The 16,384-nt window shown below is 40.2% G+C and overlaps 1 protein-coding gene across 3 annotated transcripts in view; it reads right to left on the bottom strand.

The window, feature by feature from the left end:
* Ptpra (protein tyrosine phosphatase receptor type A) overlaps positions 1–16,384 on the bottom strand; it is a 110,929-nt gene that overhangs the window by 48,378 nt on the left and 46,167 nt on the right. For 2 of the 3 annotated variants that reach the window (XM_052724041.1, XM_052724040.1), the window contains 3 exons: positions 11,257–11,335; positions 10,066–10,407; positions 5,001–5,027 (listed from right to left, as the gene is read on the bottom strand). In XM_052724041.1, coding sequence (XP_052580001.1) covers positions 5,001–5,027; positions 10,066–10,407; positions 11,257–11,329 — 442 coding nt within the window. In that variant the 5' untranslated portion in view covers positions 11,330–11,335. Of the gene's footprint in view, positions 1–5,000; positions 5,028–10,065; positions 10,408–11,256; positions 11,336–16,384 lie in introns of those variants that run through there. The other variant, XM_052724039.1, reaches the window with a different exon arrangement.

The raw sequence follows: 16,384 nt of genomic DNA, 5'->3' as shown, positions 1-16,384 counted from the left end.
TTTGTAGACCAGGCTGGTCTCAAACTTACAGAGATCCACTTGCCTCTGCCTCCTTAGTGCTTGGATTAAAGGCATGTGCCACCACACCCGGCTCACCAAGATTCTTTTAAAAAATTTTTACATTGGTTTGCGTATGTTTGTGTGAGTCTGCAAGCACGTCACAGTGCATGTGTGAAGCTTAGAGGCCAGCTTGTGGGAGTTGGTTCTCTCCTTCCACTATGTGGACACTGGTAACTGAATTCAGGTCAACAGGCCTGGTGACAAGAACCCTTACTGAGCCATCTTGTCAACCTCTAACCATTCATTCTTTTATTTAATTAAAATCTAACCATATCATTTCTCCCCTCCCTAAATCCCTATGTAAGATGTCTATTATCCCATTCCCCTTCCCCAAATTCACAGCCTCCTCTTCTTTAACCATTGTTGTTGCATATACATGTAAACAAATCAACACAGAAATACAGCCTGGTAAGTCCATTTAGTGTTGTGCCTGCCTATATGTTTCTAGGGACTGACCACTGTTTTGGATAATTAATTACCCACTAACAATTCTTTTAAAGATGTGTGCCACCACTGCCCAGCAACAATTCTTTTAAATCAATTTATTTTTATTTTATTTTATGTGTTTTGCCATGGGTGTCAGGTCCCGTGGAACTGGAATTACAGACAGTTGTCAGCTGCCATGTGGATGCTGGGAATTGAACCTGGGTCTTCTGGAAGAGCAGTCAGTGCTTTTAACCACTGAGCCATCTGTTCAGTTCCAGTAATTCTTGACATAACCAAATACTATTATTCCCCTAAAAGAGCAACACTAATTCTTCAGTATTGTCTAAGATTCAGGTACCTTTCTCTGACTGACTCATAAATGCTTCTTCTGGTTTGGTCAAAGCTGGAGCCCAATGGAAGTCTCTATGTCACACAACTGTTAGATATACTCAAAGGGTTTAGAGGAGCACTTACCTCCCATGTGCAGGGCCCTGATTTTGATGGGCCCCAGTACCACAATAAACAAAACCAACAGCTATCATCTAATAATCCATTCATAACACGTCACGGATTATTTTATCCAATACTCCATCCATAGTAAGTCCAGATTATTCAGCAGTAACAAAAAAAACTTTGCCTTTATGAAACTTACATTTTAGTGAAGAACATAAACAATGAAATATAACACATGCCTTAAGAGTGGAAGATAGAATGGGGTGGGAGTATTACATTTAAGACACAGAGGGACACTGGGCGGTGGTGTCGCACACCTTTAATCCCAGCACTCGGGAGGCAGAGCCAGGAGGATCTCTGTGAGTTCGAGGCCAGCCTAGTCTACAGAGTGAGATCCAGGACAGGCACCAAACCTACACAGAGAAACCCTGTCTCAAAAAAATAAAAAAACAAAAAACAAACCAAAACAACAAAAAGACACAGAGGGCCAGGAAAGGTTTGAATGAATGAGTAAAATGGACAAGTTATCAGGAAAATAGTACTGTTCATGATTAATGAAAGAGTTGATAAAAATAGACAGTATAGGAATGAAGGAGGCATCTAACCATTAATGTAGAAATTCTGTAGTTCATAGAGACAGAAAGAAAAATAGTTATCAGAAGAATGATAAAATGGAATATTCTTGTTTAATAGTTAAAAAGTTTCAATTTGAGATGCTTTGGGACCTGGCAAGATGGCTCAGTAGGTAAAGGCACTTGCTTAAGTTTTAAGAACTCCTTGGAACCCACTGGAGAAGGAGAAAGCTGACTCCTGAAAGTTGTCCTTGACCTCCACCTGTGCACTGTGGCAAACATGCCCCATACACACGTAAACACACACACACACTTTTTTTTGTTGTTGTTGTTTTGTTTTTCTTGTTTTTTGCTTTGTTTTGTTTTTTGGTTTTTCCAGACAGAGTTTCTCTGTGTAGCTTTAGCTGTCCTGGAACCTGCTCTGTAGACCAGGCTGGCCTGGAACTCACAGAGATCCACCAGCCTCTGCCTCCCAGGTGCTGGGATTAAAGGCATGAGCCACCACTGCTTGGCCTCAATGCATTTTTTTGAAAGTTCCAGTGCTGGAGAGATGGCTTAATGTTTAAGAGTACTGGTTGTTCTTCCAGAAGACCAGGGTTGGATTCCCAGAACCCACAAGGTGGCTCACAATCATCTGTAACCCAGTTCCTGGGGACCTGAGACCCTCTTCTGACTTCCAGGGGCACCAGGTGTGCACACAGATGCAGGTAAATCATTAATATACATACAATAAAATAAATACATCTAAAAAAAAGTTCTCAAAAGCCCAGTACGGTGTCTGACTCCTGAAATGCCAGCACTTGACAGGCTAAGGCAGAAAACGGCTGTAAGTCTCAGATCTGTGAAGGATAGATGGCAAGGTCCTGTCTCAAAAAAACCACCAAAAAATTCTGGAGATGACTACACAATGATATAAGTACATATAATTGCATCTAATGTTACTGTATAATTAAAAACAGTCAATTTTATGTTGGGCAATGCTAGTGATAAAATCTAAAGCCTCGCTCATATTGTACAAGTGCTTTTCCATTGAGTTACATCCTAGTCTCCCAAGTTATTTTAAAAGCCTAGTTATAGCAAAGTAATTTGTAATTAAAAAAAAAAGACACAAGAAAATAACCAGTTTCCTAAACTTCAAAGACAAGAAGTCTTCCCTGTCCCCAGTTACACAGAGAATGATAGCACACACCTTTAATCCCAGCACTCAGGAGGCAGAAGCAGGCCGATCTCTGTGAGTTCAAGGCTAGCCTGGGCTACAGAGTGAGTTCCAGGACAGGCTCCAAAGCTACACAGAGAAACTTTGTCTTGAAAAACCAAACCAAAACAAACCAAAACACCCAGGTATGGTATACAAGCCTGTAACTCCAGAGCTGCAGGCTATAGTCAGGTAGATCCCCAGGGCCTCACTGGCAGGCCAATCTAGCTGAAATGGCAAGCTTCAGGTTTAGTGAATGAGCCTGTTTCAAAAAATAAGGTGGAGCCAGGTGGTGGTGGCGCATGACTTTAATCCCAGCACTTGGGAGGCAGAGGCAGCTGGATCTCTGTGAGTTTGAGGCCAGCCTGATCTACAGAGTTCCAGGACAGCCAAGACTGTTACACAGAGAAACCCTGTCTTGAAAAACAAAAACAAAACAAAAGATAAGATGGAGAGCAACAGAAGATACTTGAAGGTCACAAGCACACACACACAAAGACTGGACTGGGCATGGTGGTGCAGGTATGCAATCTCAGCGCTTGGGAGATAGAAGTGAAAACATCAGGAGTTCAAGATCATCCTCTGTTTTTTTGTAAAATTGAGGCCAGCTCAGACTATAGAAGATTGGCTCAAAAACAAACAAACAACATCCCCAAACCCTAAAGTCATGAAAAAAATCCTTAATGGGTATTCATTTTCAAATTCAAATTCAAATTCAAATTCAAATTCAAATCTAATGATGATTTTTTAGAACAGATGATTTATCTCTCTGCCTCTTGTTTCCAACTCAATCTTTCTTAGCAGTCTTATAATTTTCATCCTATATAAAACTTGACATTTGTACATAAATACTCATGACCCAGAAATTTAGAGTCTAGCTTAGATCCCAGATACTGTGCTTGTGTTGGTCTGAATGAGAAATGTCCCCCACAGAATCATGTATTTGAACTGTGGGTCCCCAGCTGGTGTGCTGTTTGGGGAGGCTGCAGAACCTTTAGGAGGTGCAGCTTTGATGGGGAAGTACATGACTGGGGAGGCCTCTGTGGGTTTACAGTCTTGCCCAGCTTCCTGTTCTTGCTTTCTGCTCCTTGTGTGCGGTTAAGATGTAATCTCTTAGCCTCTTCTTGTTCTGCCACCACACCTTGTTCGCTCTTACAGACATTTATTCCACAATAAGCTCTTTAAGTTGTTTTGATCATTCTGTTTATCACAGCAACAGGAAAGTGACTAATACATCATCTGGGGCTGTAGGAGCTTTACACTAGGGTGTTGAAAATCCCTATGGGTGGTGGTGGTGCACGCCTTAAATCCCAGTACTTGGGAGGCAGAGACAGGCGGATCTCTGTGAGTTCGAGGCCAGCCTGGTCTACGGAGTGAGTTCCAGGACAGGCTCCAAAGCTACAGAGAAATTCTTGTCTCGAAAAACAAAACAAAAGAAAAAGAAAAAGAAAATCCCTAAAGGCCATGAAATGACATTATTTTATAGATTAAGGAGAAAAACTACAAGAAACAAAAAAAATGTTTAAAGGTAATAGTAGACTAAAAGCTAGAAAGCAACTATATGCCCTAGGGACCGAAGAGATAGCTTGGAGCACTTGTTGCTCTTCCAGAGGACCCAGATTCAATTCCTATATGGTGGCTCACAACTATTTGTAATTCCAGTTCCAGAGGATCAGATGTCTTCTTCTTGCCTCCATAGGCAATGGGCACATATGATGCACAGATATACATGCAGGCAAAACACTCATACACACAAAATAAATAAAATTTAAAAACAAATTATGTCCTAATATATCACCAAAGGGTAAAACACTAGCATGAGGACATGATAAATACACAATTATTTTATTGTTGATTAAAATACAACAGTGGGCTGGAGAAATGGCTCAGCAGCTAAGAACTCTGGCTATCAGGATCCTGAATCTATTTCTAGCACCCACATGAGGGCTCAAAACCACCTGTGACTCCATTCTCAGGAGGTCTGATGCACTTTTACTGCCTCTGTGGGCATCAGGCACACATGTCTGATACAGAGACATACATGCAGGCAAAACATACATATAATTAAAAAATTTTAAAATCTATAATACACTGAATCTGTATATAAATCTATATAATCTATATAAAAATGGAATGCTTGCTTCCTTTACTCTTTTCTAAGGTAAATATGGAAACATTTAAGGACAGTAAACAAAGGACACAGCCATGGATGCACAAGGTTACCACACACAAGAAACATGGATGGACAGTGGACATCTTTTAAAAGGACAACAGATAAAAGGTGATTGGCTCACCTCGCCTGTCTTTTGAGTCAGAATTACCTGTGTAACAAGTAAAAAACAGAAACATTTATTCAGGTTAAAGGAAAACATTGCCATTCAGTTTAAGGAAAACAAAGAAAAAGCTCCAGGAATACAAGGTAATTTCTCCATGTCCAGTGCATTGTAGTGAATGGGGAACAAGGTTATCTAGGCTTACTCAACTGTAGTCAGTGGTCTCCCTCCCTCCTCCTGAGTATGCACACAGTAACTCAAAGGAAAACACAAATATAAGCTACCAGAGGACATTATGTCTTTGGGACTTTTGAAATGTAAAAGGACAACACTAAAGATATAAAAAAATCCACAAAATCAGATGCAGGAAAAAAATCAACCAAAACCAAAAACCAACCAACCAAACAAACAAACCAAAACAAACCAAAACCAAAACCAAAACAAACCCCAAAAACCAAACCCAAACAAAACAAACCCAAACCCAAACTAATTGATGGATACCCAACCTCATATACTAATAGAGAAAAGCTTATTTTTAGAAACCTGTGACGGACTGGTGAGATACAGTTAAGCAGGCAAAGGCACTTGCCATAAGTCTGATGACGAGTTCAGTCCTCAAAATCTACACAACGGAAGGCAAAAACTGGCCCCACCACACCTGCGCTGTGGCAGCTCCAGCCACCACCAATAAACCACCATAGGATTTTTTTTTTTTTTTTGGTTTTTCAAGACAGGGTTTCTCTGTGCAACAGTCCTGGCTATCTTAGAACTTGCTCTGTAGACCAGGCTGGCTTTGAACTCACAGAGATCCACCTGCCTCTGCCTCCTGAGTGTTGGGATTAAAGGTGTGCGCCACCACCGCCCTAACATAGGTATTTTTAAAGAAACCTGTGGTACATCTACAGCTTGAACAGACCCCTAAGACAAACAGTACAATATTCTCTAGTCACTATACAATAAAAGTGAGATTAATACAGACAAAATTTGAAAATTAAAATAAAAACAAACAGAAAACATCTCTTTGTGCTTTTTAGTCAAGTATAAAGCTGTCCGGTTAAATACTATACTTCTAAGACTAGGTATGGTTACATGATAAATTTCAGCTAATGGGATGTGAACAAAAACTATGGGTAAGTGTAGGTTATAAAATCTGGAAAAGAAATTGCTTCTATTTCCTCTGTTCTCAGTGGCAAGAACATATAACCATGCAGATAAGAGGATGTTGTTAAGACGGCAGGGCTAGGTAGCGTGACACCATGGTTCCTGATCAAGGAACCTCTGCCCACACTTGGAGAGAGGGGGATACTTTGGTCCTTATCCGAGCAGCCGAGAGAGCACCCTAACTAGCAGCTACCTACAGGAATACCTATGCAGCATGTTGAAACCTATGTTGCATAAAAACCACACCATCAAATATTAGTAAGTCTGAAAAATAAAAACAAAAAAAAAATCAGCTTTAACTTAAAAACTTGAATAAGGAGCACAAAATAAACCTAAAACAAGGCAGAAAAGATGAAAATAAAAAGCTAAGGTGGTAGACTAATAAAAATAGTGGGTTTTGGAAGCAAAGAAACAACAAACTATGAAATAGTAAACCCCAGGGGAACAAAGGAGATGAAATATGTAAAACGAGAACTATTCACAGCTAGGTAGGAAATTAACCTATCCTGAGATGACTTTTCCTCAAATTCATTTGAATTCGGAGGTATGTGTAAAAAGCAGTTTTCTATGCAAACTTTCAAATTCTTTTCCTTTTGGTCTCTAAACTTTCACATTCTATTAATGAAGAAAACAAGACACTAGCAATTAACACATCAACAGTATCACATTTGCAAAGTAAAAACACAGACCAAATCCACATAGAAAAACACCACCAGCACCAGCACCACCACCAGCACCACCAGCACCACCAGCACCAGCACCAGCACTTGTAAACAGCAATGGAAAACAATCTTAAGTCATATCACAACCCCTCATGCATGCTCCTGTAAGCAATGTTAATGAAACTTCCTGGCCTTTAAATTAAAAAAAAAAAAAAAAAAAAAAGTCTTTTGAAACGGAGGGAACTAGAGAGAGATGGCTCAGTAATTAGGAGCATTAGAAGCTCTTGCAGGGGCGAAGTTCAGCTTCCGGCACCCACATGAAGGCTCACAATCTTCTGTAACTCTGTTCCAGGGATCTGATGCTCAATCTGGCCTCTGTGGGCACCACACTTGCACATAGTACACACATACATATATATACTATACACATAATATACATGCAGGCAAAACACCCATATACATAACAAACAAATCTGAACCCAGGTCCTCGTGCTTTTGTGGTGAGCATTTAGCCCACTGATCCATGTCTGCAGCTTTCATTTCACCTTTAAAGGGTTTAAAATGACATTTTATGTATGTGTATGTGTGTGTGTTGGGAGGAATCTTAATGTGGAAAGACTACCACAGTGAGAAATATGTCTGCTTTGCTACTTTCAAGTCTAATATCTCATTTAGTCTTAAATTCAGCATGCACTAACAGGAGATAATTACCCATGGTCATCTCACAGAATTGTTAAGTGGAGAACAGTACAGAATGAGACCCAGGCTATGGCATCAACCATGCTTGCTTTACAATTCTGCCTTTCATATTCATCCCTTCAGCCTTTCTCCCCTGAGCAATGGCTATAACTCACAGAAGATATTTTATGACGTTATTTAGTAAACGTATGTATGTTTGTGCATAACAAACAAAGGTTTCAAAACATGACACGTATAACATGAGTAGAAATGGAATAGGGTTATCCACTAAGACAGAATAAACACTAATGATGGTGGCCCATTAAACAGATTTCATGAATGGGTCATAATCTGTACTTTAACATTAAAGCACAAAACAAAATGTTTTCAGTTCTCCATTTAATCAAGAATAGTGTCAGCTATGGACATTTAACATCTCTCTATTGCAGTGGAATAGTTTTTTACAGTGTGAAGATGTGACTGGTTTAATGAAGAGGGGAATGGCCATTAGCTAGGCAGGAAGAGGTTAGTGGGACTTCTGGAGACAGAGAGCTCTGGGAAGAAGAAAGGAGGAGATGGCAACAAGGAGAGGAAGCAGGACGGGTAAAATGGAGATGAGGAAACAAGCACATGGAAGGATGTAGATGAAAAAATATGGGTCAAGTTATAAGAACTAGTTAGGAACAAACCTAAGTTAAGTACGAGCTTTTATAATTAATAAATCTCCGTTTGGTTTTCTGTGAGCTGGCAGTCCAAAGAAAAATCCATCTTCACTCTATATTTGTTTATTTTACAGTAGTAGACCGAATCTAGGGCTTCATGCACAGTAGGCAAGGGCCTCCACCAAGCACATTAGCCCCAGCCCTTTGTGAAACAGGGTCTGGTTATGTAGCCTAGGCTGCTCTGGAAGGAACTATAAATGCTTCTGTCTCAGCCTCCTATACGCTGGGATTACAGCCACATATCACTTTGCCTGGTTGTGTAATTTATGGAACCCTCTCAGAGCACAAGTTGAATTATAACAGCTGATCTTTCAAAAAAGGTTGTACAGTATTGTAGTAAGTATTTTACTTAGATCAATTTATTTATTTTTCTTTTTCGAGACAGGGTCTCATTATGTAACTCTGGCTGTTCTGGAACTCACTCTGTAGACCAAGCTGGCCTTGAATTCATAAAGCTCTCCCTGCCTCCGCTTCCCAAGTGCTAGGATTAAAGGCGTGCATGACTATGTGCAGTTTAGATCAATTCATTAAACAACTTCTCTGTGGGTATGAACTATCACCATCTTTTATTTTAATTAGGAAAAAATTGAGGTATAGATATAATCAAGTAAATTTATCTATGCTCACAATGGAGCTTATGGCAGAATTGGGATTGAACAAGAAGTAGTATGAGTCTGAAAACTATGCTCTTAACTATAACTAAGAATGCTATCTTGTCTTTACTACAGAAATAATGACATTGAAGCAGGCAGGTATTGGGTCTCCACCATAAGGTCTAGCTGAAAGATATCATCTTTAGTACCAAATAGAATTAAATTCCAAAAGTACTTTTTGGAATTCCACCATGAGGCAGACATGGACCCATCTAAAGGATTCTGAAACAGACAAGAAATTTGAGCCAAAAGGATGTGATCATAGATGAGAGAACAGCAATTTTGCTAGAAAAGAAACTTCATTTATGTGGCAACTAGAGCAATTACTTTACTCCATGCAGAAGCTATTTGAGGGACCCTCTAATTGTCTTCTATAGCCCAGCAACCTGGTCGAGTAAGTCAGAAACCTGCCCTACCCAAGCTGGTCTCAGGCCCAGAGTTCTCGCCCTGTCCTCTGGGCCACTGCTGCTTAAATCTAGTGGCTCAAATTCCAGGAGACTGAGACTTGGGCTGAAGAGATGGCTCTGAAATGTATAAGCCTCCATGAGTCACTCTTTCATTGTGCCCGTGGACATTAGTCTATTGCCTTATTATGTTATGGGACATCCATCTTCTTTCTCTTCCTGTGGCCTCCATGGACTGCTTCTGCTGAAGGCCAATTTACTACCCAGTATGTGTTTTCATCTTCAGTCTTTTGATTATCTACTAGCTCCCCTCTTTTTATCATTACCTTTAAACACACTGGGCCTCCCCAATCTAATCAGGATCTCATTTATCAGAAAAATACCCTCCAGAAAGTGCCACGCTAACCAAGCACTAAGAATTGCTCTTAAGCTGGAGGGATGGACCTGTGGTTAAGAGCACTTGCTGTCCTTTCAGAGGACCCGGGTTTCATCCCCAGCCCCGGCATCAGATGGCTCACAATCACCTGAAACTCCAAGTCCAGGGGATCCAACACCCTCTTCTTGCTTCTGAGGGCACCTGCACACATGTGTTGCACATAAATTCATGCAAACACACAGACACAGGCACAGACACACACACACATAAAAACAAATCTTTAAAAAAATTCCTTTTTCTAGGTTTCATTACTTTTCCTGGCAAACACATATTTCAAGAATTTTGTGGCTATGAAATATATATATATAAAGATAGTAAAATGGTAAATAAGCCCAGAGTGAGATGAACAAGCAGAAAGCAACTGTGGTACCTGCAGGAGGGAAGGTTTCTGGGGTGGTTGCTGCAGTGCTGGAATTCCCCTCCCAGGATTCTGTTCTGGCATCTGTGGACTGGTTATCAAGAAGCCATGTTCCATTTGGTGAAATGGTAGTGCCTCCAGAGTCCGTGCTTGCTGCTCTCTTGGTCCCATTGTCAGAGTGTGAAGAATTAACAGTAGTTACGTAGGTGGGTTCCAGAGTTCCATTTGGGCTGGACGTTGGTGCCTCAGAAAGAGAAATTACTGAAGAGGTTGGATTTGACGTTTTATTCTCTTCCTTAACTGATTCTGTTGTTGATGTTTTAATTAATCTTGTAATTCCTAAAGAAGGTGAAACTACAAACACACACACAAAAAGAAACATCTCATAAAGAATGTGAAGCCCCAAAAGTTAAGACACAAAGTAGTAAGCATTAATAAATGCCTCACACATCTGGACACATGCAAAGACCAGATAGACACCTGTACTCATACCCTCTTTTTTTTTTAATACTTTATTTATTTTATGTACATTGGTGTTTTGGTACTCTAGATCTGGATTTATAGACAATTTTGAGCTGCCATGTGGGTGCTGGGAATTGAACCCAGGTCCTCTGGAAGGACAGTCAGTACTCTTAACTGCTGAGCCATCTCTCCAGCCCCCACTCATACCCTCTTAATGCTGGGCCCTGCCCACTTTCTCCAAAGGATTGCTGTCTATAATATAAAGAAAAGAACTATTTTCACTTATTTCTGCAGAATCAGTATGTAGGGATGGATATTAACATTTCTTTTACTTTTTAGGAAAGAATAGTCTCTCCAATGATTTTAGCATACAGAACAAAGCTGAGTTTTAATATAATTCAGAGATTGGCAGGAGTTTCACAGATCACATTAAATGAAAATTTATTAATATTTAAATATTGATTCCTTCATATTTCCTTCGGGTCATTATATGTAAAATCAAGATTCTATTTCAAAGCCGGGCGGTGGTGGCGCATGCCTTTAATCCCAGGACTCGGGAGGCAGAGCCAGGCGGATCTCTGTGAGTTCGAGGCCAGCCTGGACTACCAAGTCAGTCCCAGGAAAGGCGCAAAGCTACACAGAGAAACCCTGTCTCGAAAAACCAAAAAAAAAAAAAAAAAAAAAAAAAAAAAAAAAAAGATTCTATTTCAAATACTTGTCTTCTCAGATGATAACTTTTACCTGTGGTAGCATTGTCGGCATGAACATGTATTAGACCACTGCCAAACAGAACAAGAATGAACCAGGAATCCATGCTGACCTAGAAAACAGGGAGACACATGAGATGAAGTGTTACATTATTATAATTATGTCCAAATGACTCAAAATACAAAAGGTTATTTGGGGTAGTATCTTTATTAGTTATTGAAATACATACACAGGATCTTTCGACAGCTTGATAGGCTGTTTTCCCCAGAAGTTCAGCTATTAATTGTGTCTTCATAGAAATAAAAGTAAACTTAAATAACATATCTTTTAAAGAATAAGTCTTTTTTAAAAATAATTTATTTAAATTTATTTTATGTACATTGGTGTGGAGGTGTCAGGTTCCTTGGAACTGGAGTTACAGACAGTTGTGAGCTGCCATGTGGGTGCTGGGAATTGAACCCGGGTCCTCTGGAAGAGCAGCCAGTGCTCTTAACCAACCACTGAGCCATCTCTCCAGCCCCAAAGTATAAGTTTCAACCTTGGTTGCATCTTTATGTACGAGAGATGGGCAGTCCTTAAATTTCCCAGGTTCATCAGCTCAGGACCTGAGTACAGTACTGATCTAGGTTCTAGAGAAAGAACTGAGGACCAATTTATTTACAAGCCATGCTTTCACATGCTTTATAGTCTAGATGTAAATCAATATGGTAGCCACTATCTGAGAGAAAGAGGGCCTGCCTCCCTAAGAGGTGTATGACAATACTGAGGTGGCATATGTAGGTAATTTATACAGACCTGGAAATCTGCTATGATGCCTGGCAGGGGAATGTAGTCAGCAGTGGCCTTCCCTAAGTGCAGAGACTTTTGTAGGCTGTGATAATGAAGTCAGTGCTACATTATGTTAGATGTCTATAACTCTTAAAGAGCCAGATAGTGAACTTATATTGAGCTCTTCTGACAGGATCCAGTTCAATTCCTATCTGATCATACTTTAAAGTTGGTAATGCATATAATCATTTACACGAGGATCAGGCAGCAGGCTGGAAGGCTACTGTATATGTGTGCTGAGCTACTCAGGGCAAATCAACAGAAAAGAAGTTGGCTCACAGAATTAAATGCTTAAAATACATTTTAAAAGAGAATAAGCATATAGTTGTGAATTGAAGCTACAAAAGAACTTTCTAAGCACAAGAACAATGCAAGCAACCATGAAAGTAAAAATGGAAGCTGCCAAGAAAAAACAAGTTAAAAAAAAACTGATCATAAACAATGTTCACAGATAGGAACTTAATTTTATTAAGATGCCACTTCTTCCAAAATTGTCTATAGGTAAACACAATCTTGATAAAAATCACAAGTTTTTTTGTAGACATTGAGAAACTGTTTCTAAAGTTTATATGGAGGCAAAAGACTCAAAAGAGCCAAGAAGATATTGAAAAAGGGAAAAAAAATTAGAGGACCAACACTATCTGATATCAAGACCTCCTTTAATATCATCAACAACAACAACAACAACAAGACAGCTAAATGAATGGCACAGAGTAAGACCAGAAACAGAACCACATGTTGTCAAGAGTTTTGCTCAGAATCCAAGCAGAAAAGAATTACTGGTATAACACACATCATCATGGATGAATCAAAAAAGATTCATTCATATGTTGACTGAATAAAAGTTGGTACCAGAAGTACATAATTAGGATTCTATATACTTGAAGTTCTACCATAAGAAAAATTAACTTACATAGGAAAAAGCAGAGTAAGAGTTCCCTAGAAAAGAGATTTATTGGAAAGAAACATGATGATAATACAGGTTGAGTGGTCTTTATTTAAATGGTAGGGACTCAGCCAGGCAGTGGTGGCGCACGCCTTTAATCCCAGCACTCGGGAGGCAGAGGCAGGTGGATCTCTGTGAGTTCATGACCAGCCTGGTCTACAGAGTGAGTTCCAGGACAGCTAGGGCTACACGGGAACCCTGTCTTGAATCCCTCCCCCCACCACCAAAAAAAACCAGTAAAACACACTTGTAAGAACAAATGCAAATAGAACAGGGAGCATAAAGCAAACCAAGCCCCACTGCTGGTCTCATTTCCCAGGAGGTCACTAAATACTTCTCTCCAAATGCTTAAGAAGGTTTCTCTACTAAACTGAAATATACGCACACATTAAAAAACTTATGAATAAGATGATAATGTCTGCCGGGCGGTGGTGGCGCATGCCTTTAATCCCAGCACTCAGGAGGCAGAGCCAGGCGGATCTCTGTGAGTTTGAGGCCAACCTGGTCTACAGAGTGAGTTCCAGGAAAGGCGCAAAACTACACAGAGAAACCCTGTCTCGAAAAACAACAACAACAACAACAACAAAAACAAACAAACAAAAAACCCAAAAAAGATGATAATGTCTACTGCTTTAGTTTTTACTTAAGTAAACCCTAAACACCTTCCATATTAATACACTAATGCACATAGGTACCTTTCTTGTCAACAGCTGCAGTGTTTTACTATGTGGATCTACCAGCAGTATTGTAGTCCTTCCTTTCTGTTGGCTTCTATTAAAAGTTGACTGTAAGAGGCAGGCAGATGGCTCAGTTGGTAAGGTGCTTTGCTACCAAGCTGATGCTATGAATTCACTCCCCAGGCCTAACATGGTGGAAGGAAAGGACTGATTCCAGCAAGTTGTCCTCTGACCTCCACATGTGCATGCACACATTGTGGAAGCTGGAGAGATGGCTCGGGGATTAAGTGTTTGCTGCTCACGCAGAAGACAAGAGTTTGGTTTCCAGCACCCATGTTGGGTGGCTCACAACTGAGTAGCCTCCACATGTACCGGTACTCATGTATACTTACTCCTCCCTTATTAATTTAAAAAGAAATTTAAAAATTAAAGTGTTTATTGTTGAGTGTTGGCCTAGGCCACCTGCCCCTATCTCTGTATGTATCTCTCCTGCTCACTCACAGATGGGACCATCAAGTTCAGGTCACCAGCCTGGTGGGAACACAATTTTTGGGAAGATCATTCATAAGGAAATTCTGGTTAAAATAATTTTCAAGGATGATCGGTGTCTTGCTTTCCATGACATTTCCCCTTCTTCACTAACGCTTTCTGGTGATATTGAAGAAACATACAGCCCAAATTTCTGTAGCAGCAGCTGATGATCAAAGTCTTCTCAGACACTGAAATGTCTTGCAATCATCAGGAAATGTGCCGCTGATCTGGGCCTGAACAGCTGTTACCGAATGGTGGTGAAGGGAGGTGCAGACGGGGCAGTCTATCACATTCACCTCCATGTTCTTGGAGGTCAGCAGATGAACTTGCCTCCTCGGTAAGAACGTTGGGGATAATTCCTCATCTCTATATACTGATTAAGTTGGCAAACTCTAATATGTTAAATATTTCACAAACTTATTTTTGTCTGTGTATGAACAGATTGAAGAGAATTTTTAAAAATCTATGCTCAATAAAGGAAGTCATATGTAAAAAAAAGGGTTGTTTGTACATATTATATCTATTTTCCTGCTTTATAAATTAATTTCCATTAGGCAACAATGGCCTGAGTAAGACAGAATTATATGTTTTAGAAAAGCCAAAATGCTGAGAGAATCCAAGTTTATAATATTTTATTTTATTCCTTTGTGTGTGTGTGTGTGTGTGTGTGTGTGTGTGTGTGCGCGTGCGTGTGTGTGTGTGTGTGCGTGTGTGCGTGTGTGTGTGTGCAGGCTGGTGATTGATGAGTCGTCCTCAATCACTCTCTGCCTTATTCTTTGAGGCAGCGTCTCTCAAACGAGTCAAGAGCTCACCAATATGACCAGGCTAGTTCGTCAGGCGGGCCACTGTGTTCACCTGGCATTTGGGTGGGTTCTGGGGATCAGAAACTCTGGTCCTCACACGGGCAAAGCTTTATTTCACTGAGCCATCTTCCCAGCTCCAATTATTTAAAAATAACAAGAAGTACAAAAACTTGTAAATATAAACCTTTGATAAGCTGAGTACATAAGAGCCAGGCAAACACACTTTGGGGGATGAATCCTGGAAGCATTTCCTTAGTGTATCAAATACAATGGCACACACACACATGGTGCTTGTTCCCTTGCTCCTCCATAAAAAGAGGCAATATGTAGTCCTTCTCATACAAAAACATTTCTAACTTATTTAAAAATGTTCCCATTACATATACATTAGGCTGATCAATGATTAAAGTTCAACATTTAAACAATAAAATAAACCCAGAGGCCACTAACATGCACAAAAGCAATATGATAAAAGACTAAGGAAATTTTGGGGAAAAAAGGCCCATAGCTGTTGTCTTGGTTTCCTTTCCTGCTGTGATTAGACCCCCCCCCCCCCCCCCCCCCCACACCACCCTGAGGAAAGCAATGAAGGCAAGCTTTATTCTGGCTCACAGTTTGAGATGATAGCCCATCAAAACAGGGAAACCACAGCAGCAGGAGCTCCAAGCAGCTGCTCATACTGTACCCTTAGGCAGGAAGTATCGAGTGAAGAAGTCCAGGATCCTAGCCCAGGGAATGGTGCCACCCAGAGCAGGCAGGTCTTCCCTCTTCGATTAACCTAACCATTTCCTAGAGTCCATTTCTTAGAGTCTAGATCTCATCACCTTCATAATAGAGATAACATTACAACTGTACTTTTCCTGATATTGAATAAGAATATTTTCTAAATGTTTGTAAAATTCAAATTCAGCATAGCAAACCTGAGACATTTTTCATGGGTGTAAGTGAAGGCTCTTAGTTCTCCACTGGGGATACACAAGTGGGCAATGCTCACTGGCTGTTAGATTTCTCACATCTTCCCACCCATCTAAGAAGACCACGGCACTCTTTATACATGTTATATACTAAGTACTTTTTTATACCTCTTCTCTTTTAACCCTTACCAATTCTGCTATGCTGACAGCGCAGAGTAGAGTTACCATAACTTACTGTAAGTATACTTTGCTGTATGTAGCATATACCCCATTATAGAAACTGCATATGTTAAATTGGACCCTCTTCCCAGCCAAAGATAGCAGTGCAGGGAATAGTAGCCAGGACTTTGGCTATGCTACAAGCATTTTATTACTGAGTTATAGTCCCAGTCCAGACACCTGAATTTTATTTTATTTATTTTTTTGGTTTTTCAAGACAGGGTTTCTTGATGTAGCCCTAGC

Source organism: Peromyscus californicus, unplaced genomic scaffold (assembly GCF_007827085.1).
Source record: "Peromyscus californicus insignis strain IS unplaced genomic scaffold, ASM782708v3 Scaffold_7__1_contigs__length_154581171, whole genome shotgun sequence".
Taxonomy (NCBI): domain Eukaryota; kingdom Metazoa; phylum Chordata; class Mammalia; order Rodentia; family Cricetidae; genus Peromyscus; species Peromyscus californicus.
Note: the sequence above shows the minus strand (reverse complement) of the source record. Positions and strands in the feature narration are given on the sequence as shown.